Source organism: Heliconius melpomene, chromosome 2, assembly GCF_056956725.1.
Source record: "Heliconius melpomene rosina isolate 202511_hmr_F chromosome 2, ASM5695672v1, whole genome shotgun sequence".
Taxonomy (NCBI): Eukaryota; Metazoa; Arthropoda; class Insecta; order Lepidoptera; family Nymphalidae; genus Heliconius; species Heliconius melpomene.
The window spans coordinates 7237271-7258100 of NC_140390.1; the positions used below are offsets into that span (position 1 = coordinate 7237271).

Consider the following 20830-nt stretch of genomic DNA (forward strand, 5'->3'; position numbering starts at 1 on the left):
TATTGATAAGATAGTCTATTCTAGTATATAGAACAATCAACAGAACTTTGAAATTACGACTTTTGGTTCGACCATTTTTGGCACGCTTTTATAGGAAGTCATAGTGCGTCGTGGCGCAGCGGCACTGGGGTGTGACTGTAACTCGACGGTTGTGGGTTCGATTTCCATTCGAGGAAGTGAAATATTTATTTACGTTTATATTTCCATTTCTTCGCTCTGGAGTCGACGCAAAGCGCGGCGTTGAGTTCTGCCATTTAACACGCAATACCTCCAGAATTCGGCAAAAAGTAGGAAACGGAGTGACTTGACACTAGGTCCCCTCTGCCTGCCCTGCTGTGTGCACATACAGCGTGAAGCTGATTTTTGTTTTTCTCGAGATAATCTATATATCAAGGGTAGCTATAGCCCGTAAATATATCAAACTAGCGGACTCGTGCAGCTTTGTCTGCTTAATTGCACCCCTAGGGGATGAATTAAAATAAACCACGAAAGATGTGTTCAATATTTTTAAGAATCTAAGTTTCAAATTTTATAAAAATCGGTGGCGACTTAAAGATTTTCCATACAAACTTTTAACCCCTTATTAATCCCTTAGGGGGTAAATTCTAAAAAACCGTGAAACACATGTTCAATTAATTCACATCTTTAAGAGTCGTAGAGAGAATTAACAATTTCATAAAAATCGGTGCCTATTTAATTTTTTTTCCATACAAACTTTCAACCCCTATACTCCTTTAGAGTTCAAATTTTTCAAAATCCCTTCCCTGAATATCAAATTTTATAAAAATTGGTACCAGTTTAAAAAAAATTCTATACAAACTTTCAACCCCTTATTTGCACCCTTAGGGGGAGAATTCTGGAAAACGATGAAACACGTATTCAATAAAATACTTTTAAAAATCTAAATTTCATATTTTATAAGAATCGGTGCCGATTTCAATTTTTTTCCATACAAACTTTGAACCCCTATTTCACCCCTTTAGGGTTAAAATTTTTCAAAATCCCTTCTCAGTGGACGTACAGATTACAAAAGTAAACATCTGTCCAAATTTCACGTTTCTACGCACAGCGGTTACGGCTGTGAGTGCGTCTTACCTCAGTCAGTGAGGACACGTCCTTTTATATATATAGATTACATTAGTTGTTTCGATGCACCTGTGTGATATCTGTGCGAATCATTATTATATAACAATAGCTTAAAACACGCGGAATCAAATATAGCGAACTCCAAGAGCTTTGTCTGAAGATTAAGTAATACCAAAAGTAATTAATAAGACTTCCATCCATCCATCAGCCTTTCAACGTCCACTGCTGGACATAGGCCTCCCCTAATTCTCGCCACTCCATCCGGTCCTGCGCCCTTTGAATTCAGCGGATTCCCGCTGTCTTCTTAAGGCCGGTTAATAAGACTTATTAATTATTATTTAACGATTGGAAGTTCGATTCCCACTCGGCGGGTATGAAATATTTTCACTTTTTATTTCCTCGCTCTGGCAACAAAGCGAAGCGCAGCAGTGTCTTATGAATGCGGCGGAAAGTGGGGAATGGAAGTGTCCAGGGGGGTAGGTAGATTGCCAAGTTCCCTCTGCCTAACTTACTACGAAAGGGATACGGCTCTTAATTTTGACATAAGATACTGTTACATCTAAAATGTACTATATTTTACTATTTGCCGTCAGTCGCTTCTCTTCTCTCTTCGAAATGGTACTGCTACTGTATCCCTCATATATCAATTAAACAGAGAGACTCTGATTCACACTTCACACTTCACTTCTCAAGTGGCGAAATTCAACGCCGAATTAATTTGTTTCCCCAAAAGTCCTGCTGGCCTTTTGCTTGCTGGCCGCAAATAGCTCAAGACAGAGGGAAATGGACTTCTTTAGAGGAGGCCTTCACCTTCATCTGAGGAGGGGTTCTTGCATTTAACATATGTATTTTCTTAATATTAATTTATCAAGTTGTATTAATATGCAAGAAATAAAAGGCTTTTTATTTTTTATTATTTTATTTTTATTTTTTTTATTATTTATTTTCCCCAAAAGTCCTAAAGACGAGGGATATTCAATCAATTCAATGGCATCAATATTATTCTCCAAATTAAATATAAACAGAACTCAGATGTTTATTTTTATTTTATTTTTATTTATTTATTGATCCACCAACATTTGTTTACATCAATACATACAAAAAAGATACATAGTACATGGAACTAAGACTAAATGTAACAAACACTTACAGGTAGATACATCTTGCTATGTTAGACCGAAAATAAACTCCTAAGCGTAGAAAACAACACAGAACATAAAAAAATTAAAGAAATGTTAAATTTAATATATTTTTAGCATGTTTGACTTTTGGTGTTCAATATTAATCGAATCTTGCTAGTTGAATCAGCATTAATGTCAAATAGGTCACTGTACTCATTAACCAACTTGCAAAGTCTAGAAACAGGAGAGTTTGATCCAAACACTGTTTTCCAGGGTGGGGGATAAAGAAGGGTTATTATATTACGGGGAAACCTCGTTGGTACACGTATATTAAACTTAGTGAGTAGCTGAGGGCAGTCAATTCCGTTGGTAAAAATTTTAAAGATAAAAAATATGTCTAACCGCCTTCTACGTTCTTCTAAAGAAATAATTCGGAAATGATTTAATTGTTGACAATAAGAAGGTAGTTTCTTTTTTGAAATTCCGTTCGAGAATAATAGGTACCGTAAGAATCTTTTTTGTATTCGTTCTATTACTAGAGAATGGCTTGCAAAGTGAGGTCTCCATACTACTGAATAATATTCTAAGATGCTGCGAACAAGATATGTGTACAGCAGTATCCGGACTCTGTTATCACGTAAACCTTTAATGTTCCTTAATACGAACCCTAGTAGTTTTGAGCCCCGGTTTACTATTTGTTCAATGTGAGGTACAAATGTTAATTTTTTATCAAATAATACACCCAGATCGCGGATTTGCTCAAGTTCTTTAATCTTATTTTGTGCAATACTATATTGAAATGAGATGATATTTCTTTTCCGATAGTACCTTACAAAAAAACACTTATTTGGATTGAGATCCATTTTATTGTGCCGACACCAATTGAGAAGTTCATCAAGATCTTTTTGAAGCATTATTGAATCATGTACAGTGTCAATAACTTTACTCAATTTTAGGTCATCTGCATACATAAAAGTTTTGGAAAACTTTATTACATTAAGTATGTCGTTGACAAACATGGTGAACAAGATTGGACCCAGATGAGACCCCTGCGGAACACCTGACGTTGCTTTCCGAGAATTAGAGTAAAAGCCATTAACTACTACAGAGAATGTTCTGTTTTCTAAGTAAGACTTGATCCATTGTAAAAAAATACCAGAAATGCCATAAGCAGATAACTTTTGCATCAATAAATCATGAGGCAATCGATCAAAAGCCTTACTAAAGTCCGTGTACACAACATCTACTTGCTTGTGAGAGTCAAGAGCCTCTGCTATATTTTCTGTGAGATCAACTAAATTGATATATGTTGATCGAGAAGGAACAAACCCGTGCTGTTGAATACTCAAACTCTGTTTAAAATGAAAACGTACAGAGGGACAAACAAGCGATTCTAGTACCTTAGCTTGATAAAATGGAAATAGGTCTGTAATTTGATATTAAATCTACGTTGTTTGCTTTGTGAATTGGGACTACTTTCGCTTTTTTCCATTCAGCCGGAAAAATGCCAGCTTGCAAGGACATATTAAATATAATTAATAAAGGTTCTACCAGGTATATAGCACATCTTTTAATAAACACGGGCGGAATCCCATCAGGGCCGGCACCCTTGTTTTCACCTAAACTTTTGAGTTTCCCCAGTAGAGTTTCAGAAGCTATAATAGGTAGTGTTATTAACCGACTGCATTTTTCCATGTACTCCAAGGAATCTCTGTAATCAGAGTTTTAAGTAGTATTATTTATGAATACGGATGCAAAATATGACGTAAACATTTCACAGATTTGCTTACCATCTGAGGCGGTCATCGATCCATCAGTCATATAAAGTGGGTAAGAGCTCGTGCCACCTCGTTTAGCTTTAACGTAGGTCCAGAAATATTTAGAATTTTTTAAGATATTTTTTTCCGAGTCACTAATGTATTAATTATAGCAATCAATGGCCAAACGTGTACAACGCGAATCTAGCAACTGCAACTCTAGTTCGTCCATTGGGTTTTTATATTTTTTAAAACGACGTCTAAGGTTGTATTTTTCTTTTAAACGGTGCTTTAAGTTACTACTAAACCAAGGTGGGTATCGAGATTTCTTCATATTTTGTTTAGGAACAAATTTTTCAATTATAGCGCCAATAGTATTATAAAATTTAGAAAGAATAACATTAACATCATTAACATCCCCAAATATCTGCACCCATTCACATTTTTTAAGTTCTTTTAAAATATTAATGAAATCGGCTTTATGAAAATTTAACTTGAAAGATTCGCGATTAAACGGAAGCTTTGTTTGCCCTACAAATGAAATATCTACATCCAGAGGAGGATATGACTGGTCAATGTTACTGAGGGTTGAGTGACTAGGACGGACTATGCAAGTTGGAATATTAGATAATACCAGATCGAGTATTCTGTCGGACTTATTGACTACACTGTTATGCTGTTTGAGTCCATATATGTTAATTAAATCTATTAGAGGTTGACATAAACCTGGCACCTTATATTCACAAGAAGTATCATTCAATAAATTCCAATTAATACTAGGTAAATTAAAGTCACCTAAGATATAGTTGCAATCACAATTTTCGAGAACAAGACGACAATTATCTATAAAGTAATTTAACATTGAACTATGCACCGGGGGAGGCAAATATACTACACAGAGAGCAACCCGACGCAAAGAATGTGATATCGGAATTTCAATAATGACCCAGAGGTCTTCAAGTTTAGATTCCCAATTAAATATACGTTTGGAGTGTATTAGTCTGGAAATCGCTACAAGGACTCCGCCACCTTCACTTTTGTGAATTAGTTCGGCGTTAATTCTATCTCTTCTATAAACCACATATCTCTCGTCAAAAAGCTCACTGGAAGAAACCGAATCGTTTAGCCACGTTTCTGTAAGAACGATTATGTCGTAATTATTACAAAGTACCGCTTGAAGAAAGCTGTGTGTTTTGGTTCTTAAACCACGTGAGTTTTGATAGTACAATTTTATATTTGAATCGAATTTTAAAAACAGAACTGGACAATAACATACAATCACCGCTAAAAACTAGTTAAATAAAATTAAAAATAAACAAATTATCAAATGTTTTTTAATATATCTAAATTTTTCACTACGATAAATTCGGTTTCATCACTTTTCCTCAAAAACACTGCCATTCCGAATCCAGACATACTTGTATCCAGCTTCCTTCGCTCTCTTTCGGGCTGCCGCGTGAAGAGCCTTGTTCATGGGGGACAGATGTTCACAGACAAAGATCGGTCTGCTAATTCCAGGCAATCCCAGTAGTGCAGAATTTAATTTATTTTCCAGAGATTTTCCCTTGTTATATTTAATAGACGCAGCGAGAAGTTCGTCGCGCAATCTTGGTGTTGACAATTGTACAATTATTGATCGTGGGCGTGGAGAGCTTTGATTTTGCTTTGCAGTGCGGGTGCAGCGCAGTATATCATTCTCTTTTAGTTGACAACCGACAATCTTTCCTAAATCACAAATTATCTTTATTAGGTTTTCATTTTTATTATCAGGCACGCATTGTAACTCTATATTACTCTGTCTCGACTGCTGTTCTATTTGATTGATTCTTTGATTAAGAGAATTAACAGTAGAACCAAGCTCATCTCTTTCAGATTCCAACTCAGATATTCTGACCTTAAAAGCATCAATGTTATTTTTCATGTCTTCATAATTCTCGTTAGTGAAATTCAAAAACTTTCTAATTTCAATTATATCATCTTCTAACGGTTTTATCTTTCTATCAATCATTTTGCTAATACTATCTATCTATCATATATATCTATCATTTTAGAAAATAATTCTTGCATTTTTTGATTCATAACTTCTTCTATTGCGTCACGTAAATCATCCCGAGTTATGCTGCGATTTTCCGGTGTAGGCGGAGACTGAAGTGCTGATCTTTTACTTCCTCTCACTGTAGATACATTGCGAATAGGAGTGTGATCCTTTTTTACATTCTTAGAGGAATTACGACAACATTCAGGGCAGCTCCAACCCGTATCTGTATTCGCTAACGTGATAACGTTTATAGGATAATAAAAAAATATTATCTTTAATAACAATAATACAGCTTGTAGCTTTTATAAATAATAACTTTGAGTATGTACGTATAATGTATATCCTGTTTTATGTGACGGTTGATATTTCATACGTACTATATTATTATAATTAAGTTAAACAAATTACAAACAATTATAAAAACTTATAAATTTTTAAAAAACTTTAATTTTTAGGAGCAATGGGATGTTTATAGTATTTCTTGTAAATCTTATCCCAAAATTGTCTACGGCCTTTTAGGAAATTTGTTTTTAATGTTAAGGTATTATTTATAAACATATATTGATAACTCTCACAGTCCACTGCGGGCCACTTTGGATATAGACAACTATCTGATACTGGTTTCCTGAAAAGAAAATTAGATATTTAATCTTATAACAATATATCAATAAAAAAATAGTTAAGTGCGAATCGGAATCGCCCATTGAGGGTTCCGTATCACCGAGTATAATTTATAAAAGTTCAGAAATTTAGCTTGCAGGCATATATAGTATTTTTTTATGAAATTAACTACACATATAAGTTTGTAATATATTTTTTTATAAAATATTTTTGAATTTTCACTTTCCAAGTTTCATAACTGTATGTTCACGGAAACGAGCTAGGTACGGGAACATAAACTTGATTATTTGATATTAATTTCAACCGGACAGACGGATAACTAGTAATAGTGTTACTATAAGGCTTCCCTTTTTCCCTTTAGAGGTATCTATTACATCCTTTAATTTTCAAATTTTCAATATTTTCCTTATCTAGGAACGCACAAGCGTGCGTTAATAATATTATATACTGTTAATAATATTTTCCCGTTAGGTTTTGTTTAATAGACAAAATAAATAAAAAGATAAATTAATTAGCTTTACGCTGTATCCCGCACACAGCATGGTAGGCAGAGGGAACCTAGTGTTAAGAAGTCTCTGTTCCCCACTTTCCGCTGAATTTTTCGAGGCATCCCTTGTTAAGTAACGGAACTCTACGTACGTTTCTTTATATTATATAACTAAGACACATTAATTATTAAATTTTATTTTCTTACCCAGTAGTAATAAAATTAAGCCATAAATCTCTCATAACTTTTTTTACATTTTTATATTCTTCAGAGAGAGTACTTTCATCTCCTAAATCCATGACCGCGCTAGTTTCAGCACAATGTGTGGCGCCGCGAGTGTTTGTATATTTAATAAGCGGTTCACTTTTATCGGCATATGCGTATTCATATAGATATATGTGTTGGTTGCCAGCTGCTACTTGCAATTCCACCGACTTTGCTGCTCCTTCAGCAAACATAACATCTGTAAAATACTGTATAAAACTCAAAATATTTTCTTTGCTCACAGGCAAATCACTAAAATAGAATTTTTTAATTTTATTTTCAACTTCTTTTTGTTCTTCCTCATTTTTGAAAACCAGGTCTTCAGGAAGTACTTTGGTGAAATTTTGATTCATTAGATCTTTCCATTCATCAAAATGTTCCAAACGGTAAAGGCCTTCCATATTAGCAATGCCATATAGCATGGGTAGTTTTGAGTAATTGCCACTTCGTAAAATATTTATGGGATAATCATCAAGAAACAGTTCTTGTCCAACATCGCGTTCCATACAAGGTGCAAACACTGTTGAAGAGTCAGGGTTATTGCTGACATCGATTGAATCAAGCGTATCCAATGTGGCATTTTTGTAAAAAGCTTCTAATTTGTCTAAATTATCAACATCAACAAAACCTAATTGCCTTGCAATCATCTTTGCATTTGCCAAGGGATCAATTTGGATACTAAATGAAGCAGCATTAGTCCCACTTTCTACAATTACTTTATGAAATAATCCTTTTGTTATTTTCGAAATCGCTAAAAGATCAACAGCTGCAGCTCCAGCACTCCATCCATCGATTGTTACATCATTGGGATTTCCTCCAAAGTTTGCAATATTCCTTTGAACCCATCGTAATAAAGCCACTTGATCCTTCATAGCGGCATTACCAGGTACGTCTTTAGTACCAAGGCACAGAAAACCGTGTGGTCCTAGGCGATAGTTAAAATTTACAATTATGACTTTTTTAGTCTTTAGCAAATTAATTGCTGTTCTTATATTGCCATAGCTGAACTGATACGCTCCTCCGTGGACGTATACAACTACAGGTAAGTTAGTGCTATTTGTATCAGGTACATATATATTGGTAATTAAGCAGTTTTCTTGAGGTTTTAGTTTAGGATCTCTCTTCACTACTGTACCATTTTTAATTCGTAGTCCTTGTGGACATATCACGTAATTTTGAAGTGCTTCATAGGTCTCATTCCATGAAGGTGGTGGAAGAGGCGGCTGAAAAAATGATTAGTAATAAATTAAAGTAAGTAAAAAAATATAATGCTTAAAATTTAATCTTATATATTGTACAAATAAAATATTTAAGAGAACAAATTAAACCTGATGAAAAGACTTACACAATCAATAGGTAACTTAAAACGGTGTCTATTTCTTTTGTTTTGTATCTATTAAATTCAATGACACATCACTTCAGTGATATAACTTTAAATAGGAAACTGACATTTAGTTGTACCGATTACTAGAAAATCAGCTTCACGCTGTATCCCGCACATAGTAGGATAAGCAGAGGGAACCTAGTGTTAAGACACTCCGTAAACAATTTTGCACCGAATTCAAGAGGCATTACGCCTTGAGTCAATTACTATGCCATAGATTATTAAATAATAACTATTTACACCAAATTTATTGTCTCCAGTAGGTGCTGTAGCGTAAGGTATACTATAAAATACAAAGTAATCTTGGTCCTGGGGTCGATATCCTCGTACTGGTCCTTGGTCAATGTTTACAACACGATCCTCTAATGACGTCGTTAGCTTTGCAAAAATACACAATAATAACGCAATCCTCATCATCTTAAAGGCTGTAACAAAATATTAACCAAAATAGATATCGACAATGAAATAATTTACTAATTTTAATCGTAATCTAAATCTACAAATTATCTTTTTTCTGTATTAGATATATATGTATATAATTATAATACCTATATAATATATCTAATAAGTAATAGATTATTTAAGACTCCCGCACTGAAGGAAGTACAGGAATAAAATAATAAACAAATTGTGTCACCTAGAATATATACGCAATTAATTATAATATTATTACAATAAAACTAGGTAAACGCACTTGTAAAAACATCTTTTTTTATTATTTACAGTTTTACAGTACATTTTATATACAGTTGCGTGCAAAAGTTTTCATACACATCGCACAAATATATGATGTTAAAAGAAATAATTATAAACTAAATGATTATAGCACGTATTAACCTATATTTAAAATTGATTAATTGTATTCATTGTTATTGTTTGAAAATATATTTAACTGGGAAAGTGTGAATTGGACTCTCCCTCCTAGGGTTCCGCACTAATTTTAGGATTACTTATAGGTCAAAAAGAAAGACTACATATAAAAGTTGAAAAATTTAAGTTTGCGGGCGTATGCACAAATTTTTATAAAATGAACTACAAATATTTTCTGTTTTTTTATGTTACTTTCTTTATTTAGGTCAACGGGTCGGGTCAATATACTTTTTAGGTTTTCATTACGCGGCAAATAACTTTAACAACCATAGGTTAGCTGGCATATATACGCACTCATTTCGTTGGGAGTGAACACAAAATAAAATTATGCAGTGATGATTTAATAAAATATCTTAAATTTTCTTTGTTCAGAACAAAGAAAATTTAAGTTTAATTTAATTTAATTTTTTTTCCTATATTTATATACTAAATTCTAGCGTTGTGCCTAATTTTATACAAACTAGATGCATTTATAATTTTGATTGCGTTGACTTAGAAGCTTCCTTTCTATGTTTCAAGGCTTTATAGACCTCAATATTTAATAATTAGTTTGACACTTTCACTTGAGATAAAAGATCTTGACAGTTTTCCCAAACGAACAACAAAGAGATCTTTTCGGGTACAGATCCCTAAAAAATCAACAAAAATTATATAATAATTCGTCAAAAGCGGGCTACAATTAGGTCCGAAAAATCCGGAATAGCTAGTGAGGAATAAAGTTTCAAAGACTGTAAATGTTTAATAAAATATTTACACACTGGCGAAAGCCATTTTACGAAAATAAACGATGGAAAAATGTAATAATCCCTGTTCTCTCTGTATCTGAACAAGTTGAGGAATTAAATATTTTATAAATCAATTAAAAAAATAAAAGTGTCCCGACACTTTTGCACGCCACAGTATATTTCACATATGTATAGATTTCACCTGTAACAATACTGATAAAAACGTAATTAAAATTCAAAAAATAATTCAAAATATTTTTTATTTAAATACAGTTGTTTTTATAGAAAAGAGCAACGCTAATGAGCATATGAGTAACCTGCTGATAACCGTTGCTGACGGCCTCGTGTGACAACACCGGATGTACAGGACCTCACTCAGGACAGCGAGGGTTCCCTACTCAATACAGGCTACTTCAAATTAATTTTTACGAGATCAGATTTGTATGAAAGTCAAGCATTTTGCTCAGTGACAGTGATGTAATGCTATTTTCATGTAGGTGTTTCATTTTTATGTAAACATAAGTCTAAAGATATTTCAAATTTAGCGAACCGTTGATTCGTGAAATAGACTTCTCATACTGTTTATTTACGTTACCTGACCAAGTGAAATATGTGTTTTTGAGGAAACACGTTATGAAAAAAGATTTGCTATGGTATTTTTTTATTGTATAAAACTTAAGAGTAAGCTTTGAAAGCAGTAGTCTTAGATAAAGTTTAGTTTTAGATTTATTTCATACTAGAAGTTTATATATAAAAATCATATTTTCTTTACCTCTAACTGCAGCCCTCGTAACTCATTCATTATATTAGGAAATGAACTACTATAAGAAATTTGTAAGTTTTTCTCTATACATGTATAAAATTGAAATGTGTTTGAAATAACGGACTGCTTTCTAAATAACTATGTCTTTTCAAGTATCTATATTTATTTACATTATACTTAAATAATAAATACAAGCAAATATTTTCTTTTGTCTGTCTTTCTGTTTATCCGGGCTAATCTCAGGACTAGCTGAAAAAAGTTTATAAGTTTGTTAAAATTATTTATTTATGTTTTGATATTATGTAAATAGCTATATGCACTTAAACTCACAGAAATCATAAAAAGATGTATAGATAGATATAAGTAAGCGGTAATTTATGTTTTTTTCAGCTTTACATGAAGTATGCAGAAGAAATCTAGTATTAATTAGGACAGGGCTTTGGCCACTTTCCGAGCAATTTTCGAGGCATCGCGTGTTGAGTGGCGGAACTCCACCCCACTCTTTGCCTTATTACCAAAGCAAAGTAATGAACATAATAATAAATTATAATTCATTTAAACGAGTGAGACCGTCGCGTTTACAGTCATACGTTTGTACCATCGCACCAATCAAACCAACGGGCTCAATTTTCTTCTCTGTCGTAACACTCTTGTCAGAGCGGTCGTGGTCATCACAAAGTGACATTAGCGGCAGATGTTACACGGCTCACAAGCATTCGCCACTTATCTCTACTGGCTGAGAGCCTGGTACACTCATGTAAGGGTCCCCCTACTGCGGCTTTAATCTGGTCGTTCCAACGCATAAGTTCGGCAGGGACACGAAGTTTCTTAACACTAAGTTCTCTTTGCTACACACATGCTGCTGTGTGCAATATATATTGTGACACTAAAAATAATAATTTATTATAATTTCTTATCTGAAAACGTTCAGGGCTTACAAATAAATAATACTTAAATCTTATCTATATTTTTATTAAGATAAGATATTATAAATATATGTATTATTTTTTTATTATATTTTAAATATATTATAGTAAAAATGTTTGTTTTCTTCCGTGGTTGAACTTACAACGTGTTCTTTAAAAAAATATAGGAGTTGAAGAATTTCAAATTTGGCTTGCTAAGGTAACAAACTTTAATCATTAGTTTCATGCTCTATCCTGCACAGAGCAAGGTAGGTAGAGGTAACCTAGTGCTAAGACACTCCATTCCCCACTACCTTTTGAAGCATTTAGTGTTGAGGGGCGGAACTCAACGCCGCGATTTGTCTTGATACTAGAGCGAAGATACAAATGTAAATAAATATTTCCTTTCCTCGAGTGGGGATCGAATACACAACCAATCGATTATGCAGCAAACTACAGTAGAAAGATTGTAAAATCACTGGCAAACTTTAATTTATAGTTGAAAACCACTTTTGCAAATTATTATTTCTTAACATTAATTTGAAATGCAGTCTAAAAGAAGTTATTAGTTTTACTTCTGGCTGGCTTTAACTTAAATATCCTAGTATCAAATTAATCGAATTGATAATATAATAATATAAATAATTTCTTCACTAATAATTATATCGCAATACCTAGTTAAGCTTAAGTCATTTGACATCTACTCCCCATCCATGTAAGTATCTCTGGATCATCCTTTTTAGGCTTTAGCAACCATATGTATTTGTAAATTATCGTTGCTGACAATGAACCTAGTAAAGGTCCTGCCCAATATACCCAATGAGCGTTCCAGGTGTTTGTCCAAATTGCTGGAGCCAATGATCTTGCTGGGTTCATACTAGCTCCAGTCAAGGGACCTCCGGACAAGGAAAGACCGAGAATTATTATACCAAACTTTATAGGATTACTTTCATTATTTAATGCGTTCACAGGATCCCATACAGCACAATTTATAAATACTAATCCTGCTGTTAAAATTATTTCAATTCCCAAAGCTTGATACTCGGTGTAATATGCATTTGGTTGAGTGACACACACTGCTGTTGATACGTTTGAGGGTGATAACAGAACTAGCATACCATAGCCTATAATTGCTCCAAATATTTGTGCGATAACATATGAGATTCCAAGAATTATAGACATTTTTCCCCAGATTATTGCCGCGAAGGTAACAGCAGGATTCATGTGAGCACCAGATATATGTCCAAAAGTTTTAATATTAAGAGTTACAACGCAACCAAATCCCAAGGGTCCATACATGGGCGGATTTAGGGCAAAACCATCAATTGGCAAACAGGTCAAACAGCCAAAAAATAACATAGTAGAAGTGGCAACGACTTCTGCCATAATTGCTCTCCAGTTACGTAACCACCATGTTGATACACGATTTTTTGATTCATTGTTAATGTCTTTAACAACCAATTCTTCGATTACCATTTCGTTGTTATCCATAGTATTTACACGTAGCTACACAAATAGTAATTAACTTTTTTGTCACTCATAACATTTTAATTAAGTTTTTTATTCTTCAATTACACTAATCCACTTTTAAATTTGTTAAAATTAAAGATTTATGATAGTAATAAAATCAAAGTATAAATGACATTTGTATATCATTACACGATATCATTATCAATACGTCAGTTACAAAATAATCTATTGAAAATGTGTACTTGTATTGGACATCACTTAATCAGTAGTGCAAAGACGCAATTACATATGTTTGTATGTTATATATCGTATAATTATATTGTTTTCATACGTTTTTGTTTAGAAACTAAATTTTAGACTTTGAATAATCTTATTTATAAAAATGATGATGATGATGATGCCTTTTATTCACTTTTCGACGAATTACTCATAAAATTGCGTTACTTTTAAAAAATGTTGTAATGATTTGTTCTTTTTTCGTTTTGTAATAAATTTCTATTTATTTTATTTATTTCTTTAAAATGCTTATTATATTTGAAAATCTAAATAAAAGAAAAGAATAATACTGAACGTATCATAAAAGTACTTTTTCTCGCATAGGAGGCGACATAACATAGACAGTGTTTTCTTAGTGTTAAGATATTCTAGTCTCAACTCAACTCTCCGTCTAACTTTTTGGATGTTACGTACACAGCGATGCTTTACAATAATACGCTATCTCACTGCGCCAAGTTATATACAATCAAACTTGCGTATGACATAAAAATGGGCGCTTCTAGTGATGAAAAAAATCTTTTAAAAAATTAATATAAATGGGATGCGGGTTACTCACGTGCGGTCGCTGGACCCCGATGCGAGGAGTCATGGCGAACAAGCGTGCGACTGTAAATGCGACGGTTGTGGATTCGTTTTCCACTTTGGGAAATACCTAACACTTTGGGAAATACCTACAAAGAGGCGTTGAATTCTGCCACTCAATAATCCTTAAAATTATAGTGTGATAATACACTTACTACCTTTGACCACTTATTTGCTAATGATGGACATTTCCAAAGTTAGATACAACATCCCTATGTGAAGATTTCGTTTGCTTTTTCTGACATATTAATAATAATTAAACAATTTATTTAGTTTTTTAAAATAGTGTTTATTTTTATATCTTTGTGAGGGATCGAACTAGTTCGAACTTTGTTTGTTCGTCCATCAAATCGGAGTCCAGGCCTCTGCGCTAGCAGATAAGTTTAACGATTTTATTCAAAATACTGTATATTTCGTAGTATCCCGCATACAGCAGGGTAGGCAGGGGGAACCTAGTGTTAACACACTCCGTTCCCCACTTTCTGCTGAATTCTGGAGGTATTACGTGTTGAGTGGCAGAATTCAACGTCGCTTTGTAGTGTGATATATAAACAAACTGTTAGGTATTCCCTTTATTTTGTTATAAAATTCCTTTTAAGAAATCTTGTAAGGTTTTGTTTTGAGCACTCACAAACTTGAAACTATTAAACATCATTATAAATTGTTATGATTATGCACTTGTAGTCGAAATAAATCAATCAATTTTTGATAATTTTTGTATTTACTGTTACATTTTTTTAACAGAGAAACGAACTCGAATTCGAGAATAAATCATCATTACTTAGTTTGGTAAAAAAAAACACAGTTTTAAAGTAATTTGCGAATTTAGTTTAAGGAAGTGATAATAGAATGGAATTAAAAAAACGTGGTGAACGCTTTGAAAAACAATTAATTTATTTAAAATCAAATAGCACACATATTAACCTATCGAATACCCTATTAAAATGACAATGGTGGAAAATTTTTACAAAGATGGACGACATAGGAAGGATATGGAGGCTCATTTGCTGTCTTATAGAGGTAACACCAAAGTTTTACTGCGTGCTTTAAGAAAAATGATTTTAAAGATAAGGAACTATTTAATGACATATAATTAAAACTCTCTTTGTTCGCTGGGGGCCACGTTGAATATGAAGAACTATCTGAAACTGGTTTCCTGAAAGGTAAATTTAAATATTTAATCTTAAGCAAATACATAATGAAAAATAAAAAATCTATTAAATCCTTTAATTTTCAGTTTTGCCTTTTGCTCGAAAGTATTATAAGTTAAAGGCCTGCGCAAATGATTTAGAAATAATACTTAAATATCTAACCGGTAGATTTTTTAAATAATAATTAATATACAATTTATATAATTATTTTATAATATTGGCAATAAATTAACAAGAGAGATTTATTAAAAATTTCTTTTTCATAATATAATTAAAACAAATTAATTATAAAATATTTAGTTCTTACCCTGTAGTAATAAAATTAAGCCATAAGTCTCTCATAACTTTTTTCATACTCCTATACTCTTCTGACAGAGTACTTTCATCTCCTAAATCCATGACCGCCTTGTTTCCGGCACTTTGTCCGGCGCCGCGGGTTTGTGTATATTTAATATATGGTTCATTTTTATCGACAAATTCGTATTGATATAAATATATTTGTTCATTGCCAGCTTCTACTTGCAATGCCACTGACGTCGCTGCTCCTAGAGCAAACATAACGTCTGTAAAATATTGTATATAACCTAAAATATTTTTTTCACTTACTGGCATATCATCAAAATAGATTTTTTTAATTTCATGTTCAACCTCTTTTCGTGCTTCTTCATTTATAAAAGTCATGTCTCCAGGAAGAAATTTAGTAAAATTTTTATTCATCAGATCTTTCCACTCATCAAAATCTTCCAAACGATAAAGACCTTCCATGCTAGCAATACCATATAACATAGGTAGTTTTGAGAAATTGCCACTTTGTAAAATATTTATGGGATAATCATCAAGGAACATTTCTTGTCCAAAATCACGTTCCACACAAGGCGCAAACACTGATAAAGAATCAAGTCTATGGGTGACATCGATGGAAAATAGAGTGTCATATGTAGCATTTTTGTAAAAGGCTTCTAGCTTTTCTAAATCATCGACATCAACAAGACCTAGTTGACTAGCAATCATCTTTGCATTTGCCAGAGGATCTATTTGGACACTACTAGACGCAGCATTAGTCCCACTTTCTGGAATTACTTTATGAAACAATCCTTTTGTTATTTTAGAAATCGTCATAAGATCCACAGAACAAGCTCCAGCACCCCATCCATCTATTGTAACATCATTAGGATTCCCACCAAAGTTTGCAATATTTCTTTGAACCCATCGTAATAAAGCCACTTGATCCTTCATAGCGGCATTACCGGGTATGTCTTTAGTACCCAGGGACAGAAATCCGTGTGGTCCAAGACGATAATTAAAATTTACAATAATGAGCTTTTTACTCTTTAGCAAATGAATTGATGTTCTTACATCGCCGTAGTTGTACTGATACGCTCCTCCGTGAAAGTATATAAGTACAGGTAAACTTGTTACATTTGTATCAGGCACATATATGTTTGTTATCAGGCAGTCTTCTTGAGTCTTGAATTTAGGATCTTGCTTCACTTTTATACCATTTAGAGTACGCACTCCTTGTGGACATATCACGTAATTTTGAACTGCCTCATATGTCCCATTCCATGTTGGTGCTGGAAGTGGTGCCTGTAAATATCAATACTAATAAATTTGTAAAACTTATTTTTATATATTGCAAAAATAGAAGAATTAGAATGTTTGACAAAACAAAGCAATAAATATGAAATAATTTATGTCATCACGTAATTATGAAATTTGATATTATTGTTAGATTAAGTTATTCTTGTAATAGATTTATAAATTGTAGTTATTACTTACACCAAATTTATTGTCTCCAGAAGGTGCTGTAGCATATGGTATACTATAAAATACAAAGTAATCTTGGTCCTGGGGTCGGTAGCCACGAACTGTTCCTTGATCAGTGCTTACAACACGATCTTCTAATGACGTCGTTAACTTTGCAAGAATACTCAATAATAAGCCGAGTCTAATCATCTTAAATGCTGTATAATTTTAAGTTAACGAAACTAGATATCGACAACGAAGTAATTTAATGATAATATTAGTAGCAATCTAAGTTAACGAAGGAATACCTATACAAAATAATAAATCATTTAATATTTCTACACTGAGGAAGTATAGAAACTAAATGATTAAAAATTGTGCCACCAAAAAGATATATATATACGTTATTAATTACAATATTATTGCAATAAATCAAGATAAATACACTTGTAAAAACATCTTATTTTTGTATGGTATACAGTGGCGTACAAAAGTTTTGGACCACTCTGTTTATCATACACATCGTATTTGAAATAATGGTCTAAGCCTGAATGCGAGTAAGACAAAGGTTCTGGTATTTGAAAGAAATGAAGAGAGGACGAAATGCAATGTCAGTATGAATGGGAACATATTAGAACAAGTGAATGAGGTGGTATACTTAGGAAGTATGTTCAGTGAGATGAAAGATACGAGATGGATGTGGAAAGGCGTGTTGCTGCCTGTAACAGGGTTAACGGAGCCTTGACTGCATTGATGAGACGGCGAAACGTCAGCACAGCTGCGCGTTTGGTCGTACACAATGCAGTGTTGGTTCCGACGTTGTCATATGTCAGCTAAACATGGTATTACAGAAGAAGAATGAAAGAAATATAAATGCCGTGGTGATGCAATCTCTTCGCAGAATATGCGGAGTCAGCTTAGCTGATCGAGTCCGCAATGAAGAGATACACAAAATGGCTTTTATCTACTTCTTTTTCTGAATTTTGACACTTCATATTTATTAGCGCTCGTTTGGTTATTTTGTGGCTTATACTCTTTTTTTATCTCTCTCATACTTTTGTCCTTACCCGAGGCTGGTAAAATAATAATCTCGCTATGCTTTCTTCTTTTTTTCTACGGTACCTTTCATTTCGTCGTCCTACCATTGTTCACGCTGTTTTGCTTAAGCCTATATTTCCTTTACCACATACCTCTGTTGCTTCTTCGCTACACAAATCCAATGGTTTTGCCAACTTATTTCAATGTTTACACATTATAGTGAAGCAATAGCTTTCGGTTTACGGAAAAGAATTTTTCTATTATTATTTGGAGCAATAAATCTAATCGATACACCCACTTACAGCCTCCTTTGGCCTTATACAACATTCCTTTTGGAGTAACGTATACTTCCCAAGCTAAACAAAGTGATAGCCATGTAGTTTGCATAGTTTAGTAGTAGTGGTGAGTCTTTGTCGTTATTCAAAGGCACGATGACTGACTCTCGCCAATATTGTGGGACCTCCACGGTGTTGCAGTAAGAACTACCAAAAAAACATAAAACTCTTAGACACCCGAATTTATTTATTCTGACAATCCTATCAGAATAAATAATTTGTATCTATAAATGGTCCATTTTGTACACAGCGACCGAGAGCGGAGGAGAGTCGTAACGTGACCGTACGGGGAAAATACATAATCCTTTGGCAAGAGACCCATCTGTATCCTGACCTCAATAGGTTCACTATTCAAATATTTTGACAAAGTAAATAGTAAAAGTTGCTAATAATAGTTTTGCATTCAAATTTATTCCTTGTATACATTTTTGGTTGATAATCTAAAATTGACCTGCCTGATTGGTTTGGCCTGCCACTCTTAAGCTGTAAAGTTTTCAACATAGTAATTATTCATTTCCTCTAAAAATATTTAGGAGCTAGATGTAGCTCTGTTTTCTACTAACCGCCGTTCCTTATATGGCGTGTAGAAGCTATCTCCTAATGTATTTTTTTTAAACACCCACTTTAATAATAATAATAGATTTTAAATAATAAATAGTATATAGGTATCAATATTTCAATTTATTATTTGTCAATTTGAATCGATGAATAATATATTTTTTTAATTCAAGCGCGGATGTCACGGTGAGAATGAAGAAGAACGAGCTAAGTTGGTTTGGGCATCTCGAACGATTGAATGATGAAAGAATAAAAACTTAGTGCGAGTGGACAATAGAATGACAGTAGTGAATTAGTTTCTATTATTTAATAAGTACCTACTAAACCATGCAATGGGGCAGTAATTTTTTGTAAACGCAGTGGTTGTGGGTTTAATATCCAAATAAGGGAAAAAATATTTTGATTTCTTCGTTTTTGTAAAACTACATGCGGCACTTAGCTCCACCATTCAGTATCCGTTTTAGGCCCAGAAAAATTAAGAAAAAAATAGAAAAAGTCTATTAAACCAAAGGTAATGTTAACACAGAAATGCTTTTTAAATTTTCGATAATACTGAAAATGTATACCCAACTGTATACACATAGTTTACATAAATTAAGCAAATAAAAGTGACAATAATATTTTTTATTGCTTTCATGTGACCATGAACAAAAAAAACCGGATAAGCGCGAGTCAGGCTCGCCCGTCGAGGGTTCCGAACAAAAATTGAAAGTCTTGAGCTTTTTCTGAACTTCAGGCTTGGCTAAGGCAGTGCCCTTTCATCTGATACCTCACTTGAACCAGCGGCTTTAATACCAAATTCTGCCCCACTTTAAGTTTTCAGATTTTTTCCTGAACTAGTACTACCTGTAGATGCTGTTTTATGGTGAATGTTACCTTGTTAACAGTTAAGTTTAAGTATTAATTAATTCCATACAGAGATAAAGAACGACACAGAATTTTCGGCTCGTTCGTTTGTAGGAAATAAATCTAAATAAAAATGCCTAAAACATTATTTGAACTTCATACCACCTAACAATCAATGAATGTCGTGTTACCTTTTAAAAACTACGATTTACTAATTGTATATTTAGCTAACAAGTAACTAATTTAAAAACTGTACATGAATTAATATGCAATCATTGCAGTGATTTTACGAAGAATATTATGAATCCTTACCCAATCAATAATTTAACATTTAAGGCTGTTTTTAGATGAATAAATTAAATAAGTCACTGACATCAGCACATTTAACAGAGATTTAAAATGGTGATAACACGTACATAACGTAGGTTAAAAGTAAAATTTTATTATATGTAAAAAAAAATATTTTATTAAAAAATTTAGGTCATCTACATCTTTATTTTTAGCCGCTAAAATTGCTCGCTTACTTAACTATTTTGTATTTTTAGCTATGATATCCGGGAATACTTTGTTAATAAGTTCGTCTTTTGATGAGACGAAATTGCAAAAACTTTGAGGAAGGAGGAGGAAATGAAATTAATCCGTTCGATTAATGAACAATGGAACACGGCCATCACCGACAGTCAGCAATTGCTCGGAGAAATCATCAGGAGTTCAACAATGGTATGGAATGGTTCTTTAAATCTGGCGTTCCGAGCGTGCCAGTTGAGCACATATCACTTCGCCAATGTCACGTTGTATGGGGAAGAC

At 33.2% G+C, this 20830-nt stretch overlaps 4 protein-coding genes across 4 annotated transcripts; all 4 read right to left on the reverse strand.

The window, feature by feature from the left end:
* Positions 1-5339: 5339 nt before the first annotated feature.
* LOC146540653 (uncharacterized) lies at positions 5340-5972 on the reverse strand. The gene has a single exon (XM_085205611.1). The coding sequence runs from the start codon at positions 5970-5972 to the stop codon at positions 5340-5342; it is 633 nt and encodes a 210-aa protein (XP_085061737.1).
* Positions 5973-6188: 216 nt separating this feature from the next.
* Positions 6189-9175, reverse strand: LOC146540654 (venom carboxylesterase-6-like). Its single transcript, XM_085201778.1, has 3 exons — positions 8999-9175; positions 7318-8597; positions 6189-6627 (listed from the first exon to the last, which is right to left on the reverse strand). Exons 1-3 carry the CDS (start codon positions 9173-9175, stop codon positions 6447-6449), a joined length of 1638 nt encoding a protein of 545 aa, XP_085057904.1. The 3' UTR covers positions 6189-6446.
* Positions 9176-12705: 3530 nt separating this feature from the next.
* LOC146540655 (aquaporin-like) lies at positions 12706-13703 on the reverse strand. Its single transcript, XM_085201787.1, has one exon. It carries the CDS (start codon positions 13510-13512, stop codon positions 12706-12708), a length of 807 nt encoding a protein of 268 aa, XP_085057913.1. The 5' UTR covers positions 13513-13703.
* Positions 13704-15288: 1585 nt separating this feature from the next.
* On the reverse strand, positions 15289-17456 carry LOC146540656 (carboxylic ester hydrolase-like). The gene is made up of 3 exons (XM_085205624.1): positions 17280-17456; positions 15808-17087; positions 15289-15505 (listed from the first exon to the last, which is right to left on the reverse strand). Exons 1-3 carry the CDS (start codon positions 17454-17456, stop codon positions 15289-15291), a joined length of 1674 nt encoding a protein of 557 aa, XP_085061750.1.
* Between the last annotated feature and the right edge of the window lie 3374 nt (positions 17457-20830).

Excerpts from the sequence above, each read along its gene's own strand:
- LOC146540653 (XM_085205611.1), bottom strand. The coding sequence starts at position 5,972 with ATGATTGATAGAAAGATAAAACCGTTAGAAGATGATATAATTGAAATT.
- LOC146540654 (XM_085201778.1), bottom strand. The coding sequence starts at position 9,175 with ATGATGAGGATTGCGTTATTATTGTGTATTTTTGCAAAGCTAACGACG. Across the intron at positions 8,598-8,998 it reads CTGGAGACAATAAATTTGGT|CCGCCTCTTCCACCACCTTC; the intron begins GTAAATAGTTAT and ends TCATTTTTTCAG. Across the intron at positions 6,628-7,317 it reads CTTAATTTTATTACTACTGG|GAAACCAGTATCAGATAGTT; the intron begins GTAAGAAAATAA and ends TTTTCTTTTCAG.
- LOC146540655 (XM_085201787.1), bottom strand. The coding sequence starts at position 13,512 with ATGGATAACAACGAAATGGTAATCGAAGAATTGGTTGTTAAAGACATT.
- LOC146540656 (XM_085205624.1), bottom strand. The coding sequence starts at position 17,456 with ATGATTAGACTCGGCTTATTATTGAGTATTCTTGCAAAGTTAACGACG. Across the intron at positions 17,088-17,279 it reads CTGGAGACAATAAATTTGGT|GCACCACTTCCAGCACCAAC; the intron begins GTAAGTAATAAC and ends TGATATTTACAG. Across the intron at positions 15,506-15,807 it reads CTTAATTTTATTACTACAGG|GAAACCAGTTTCAGATAGTT; the intron begins GTAAGAACTAAA and ends TTTACCTTTCAG.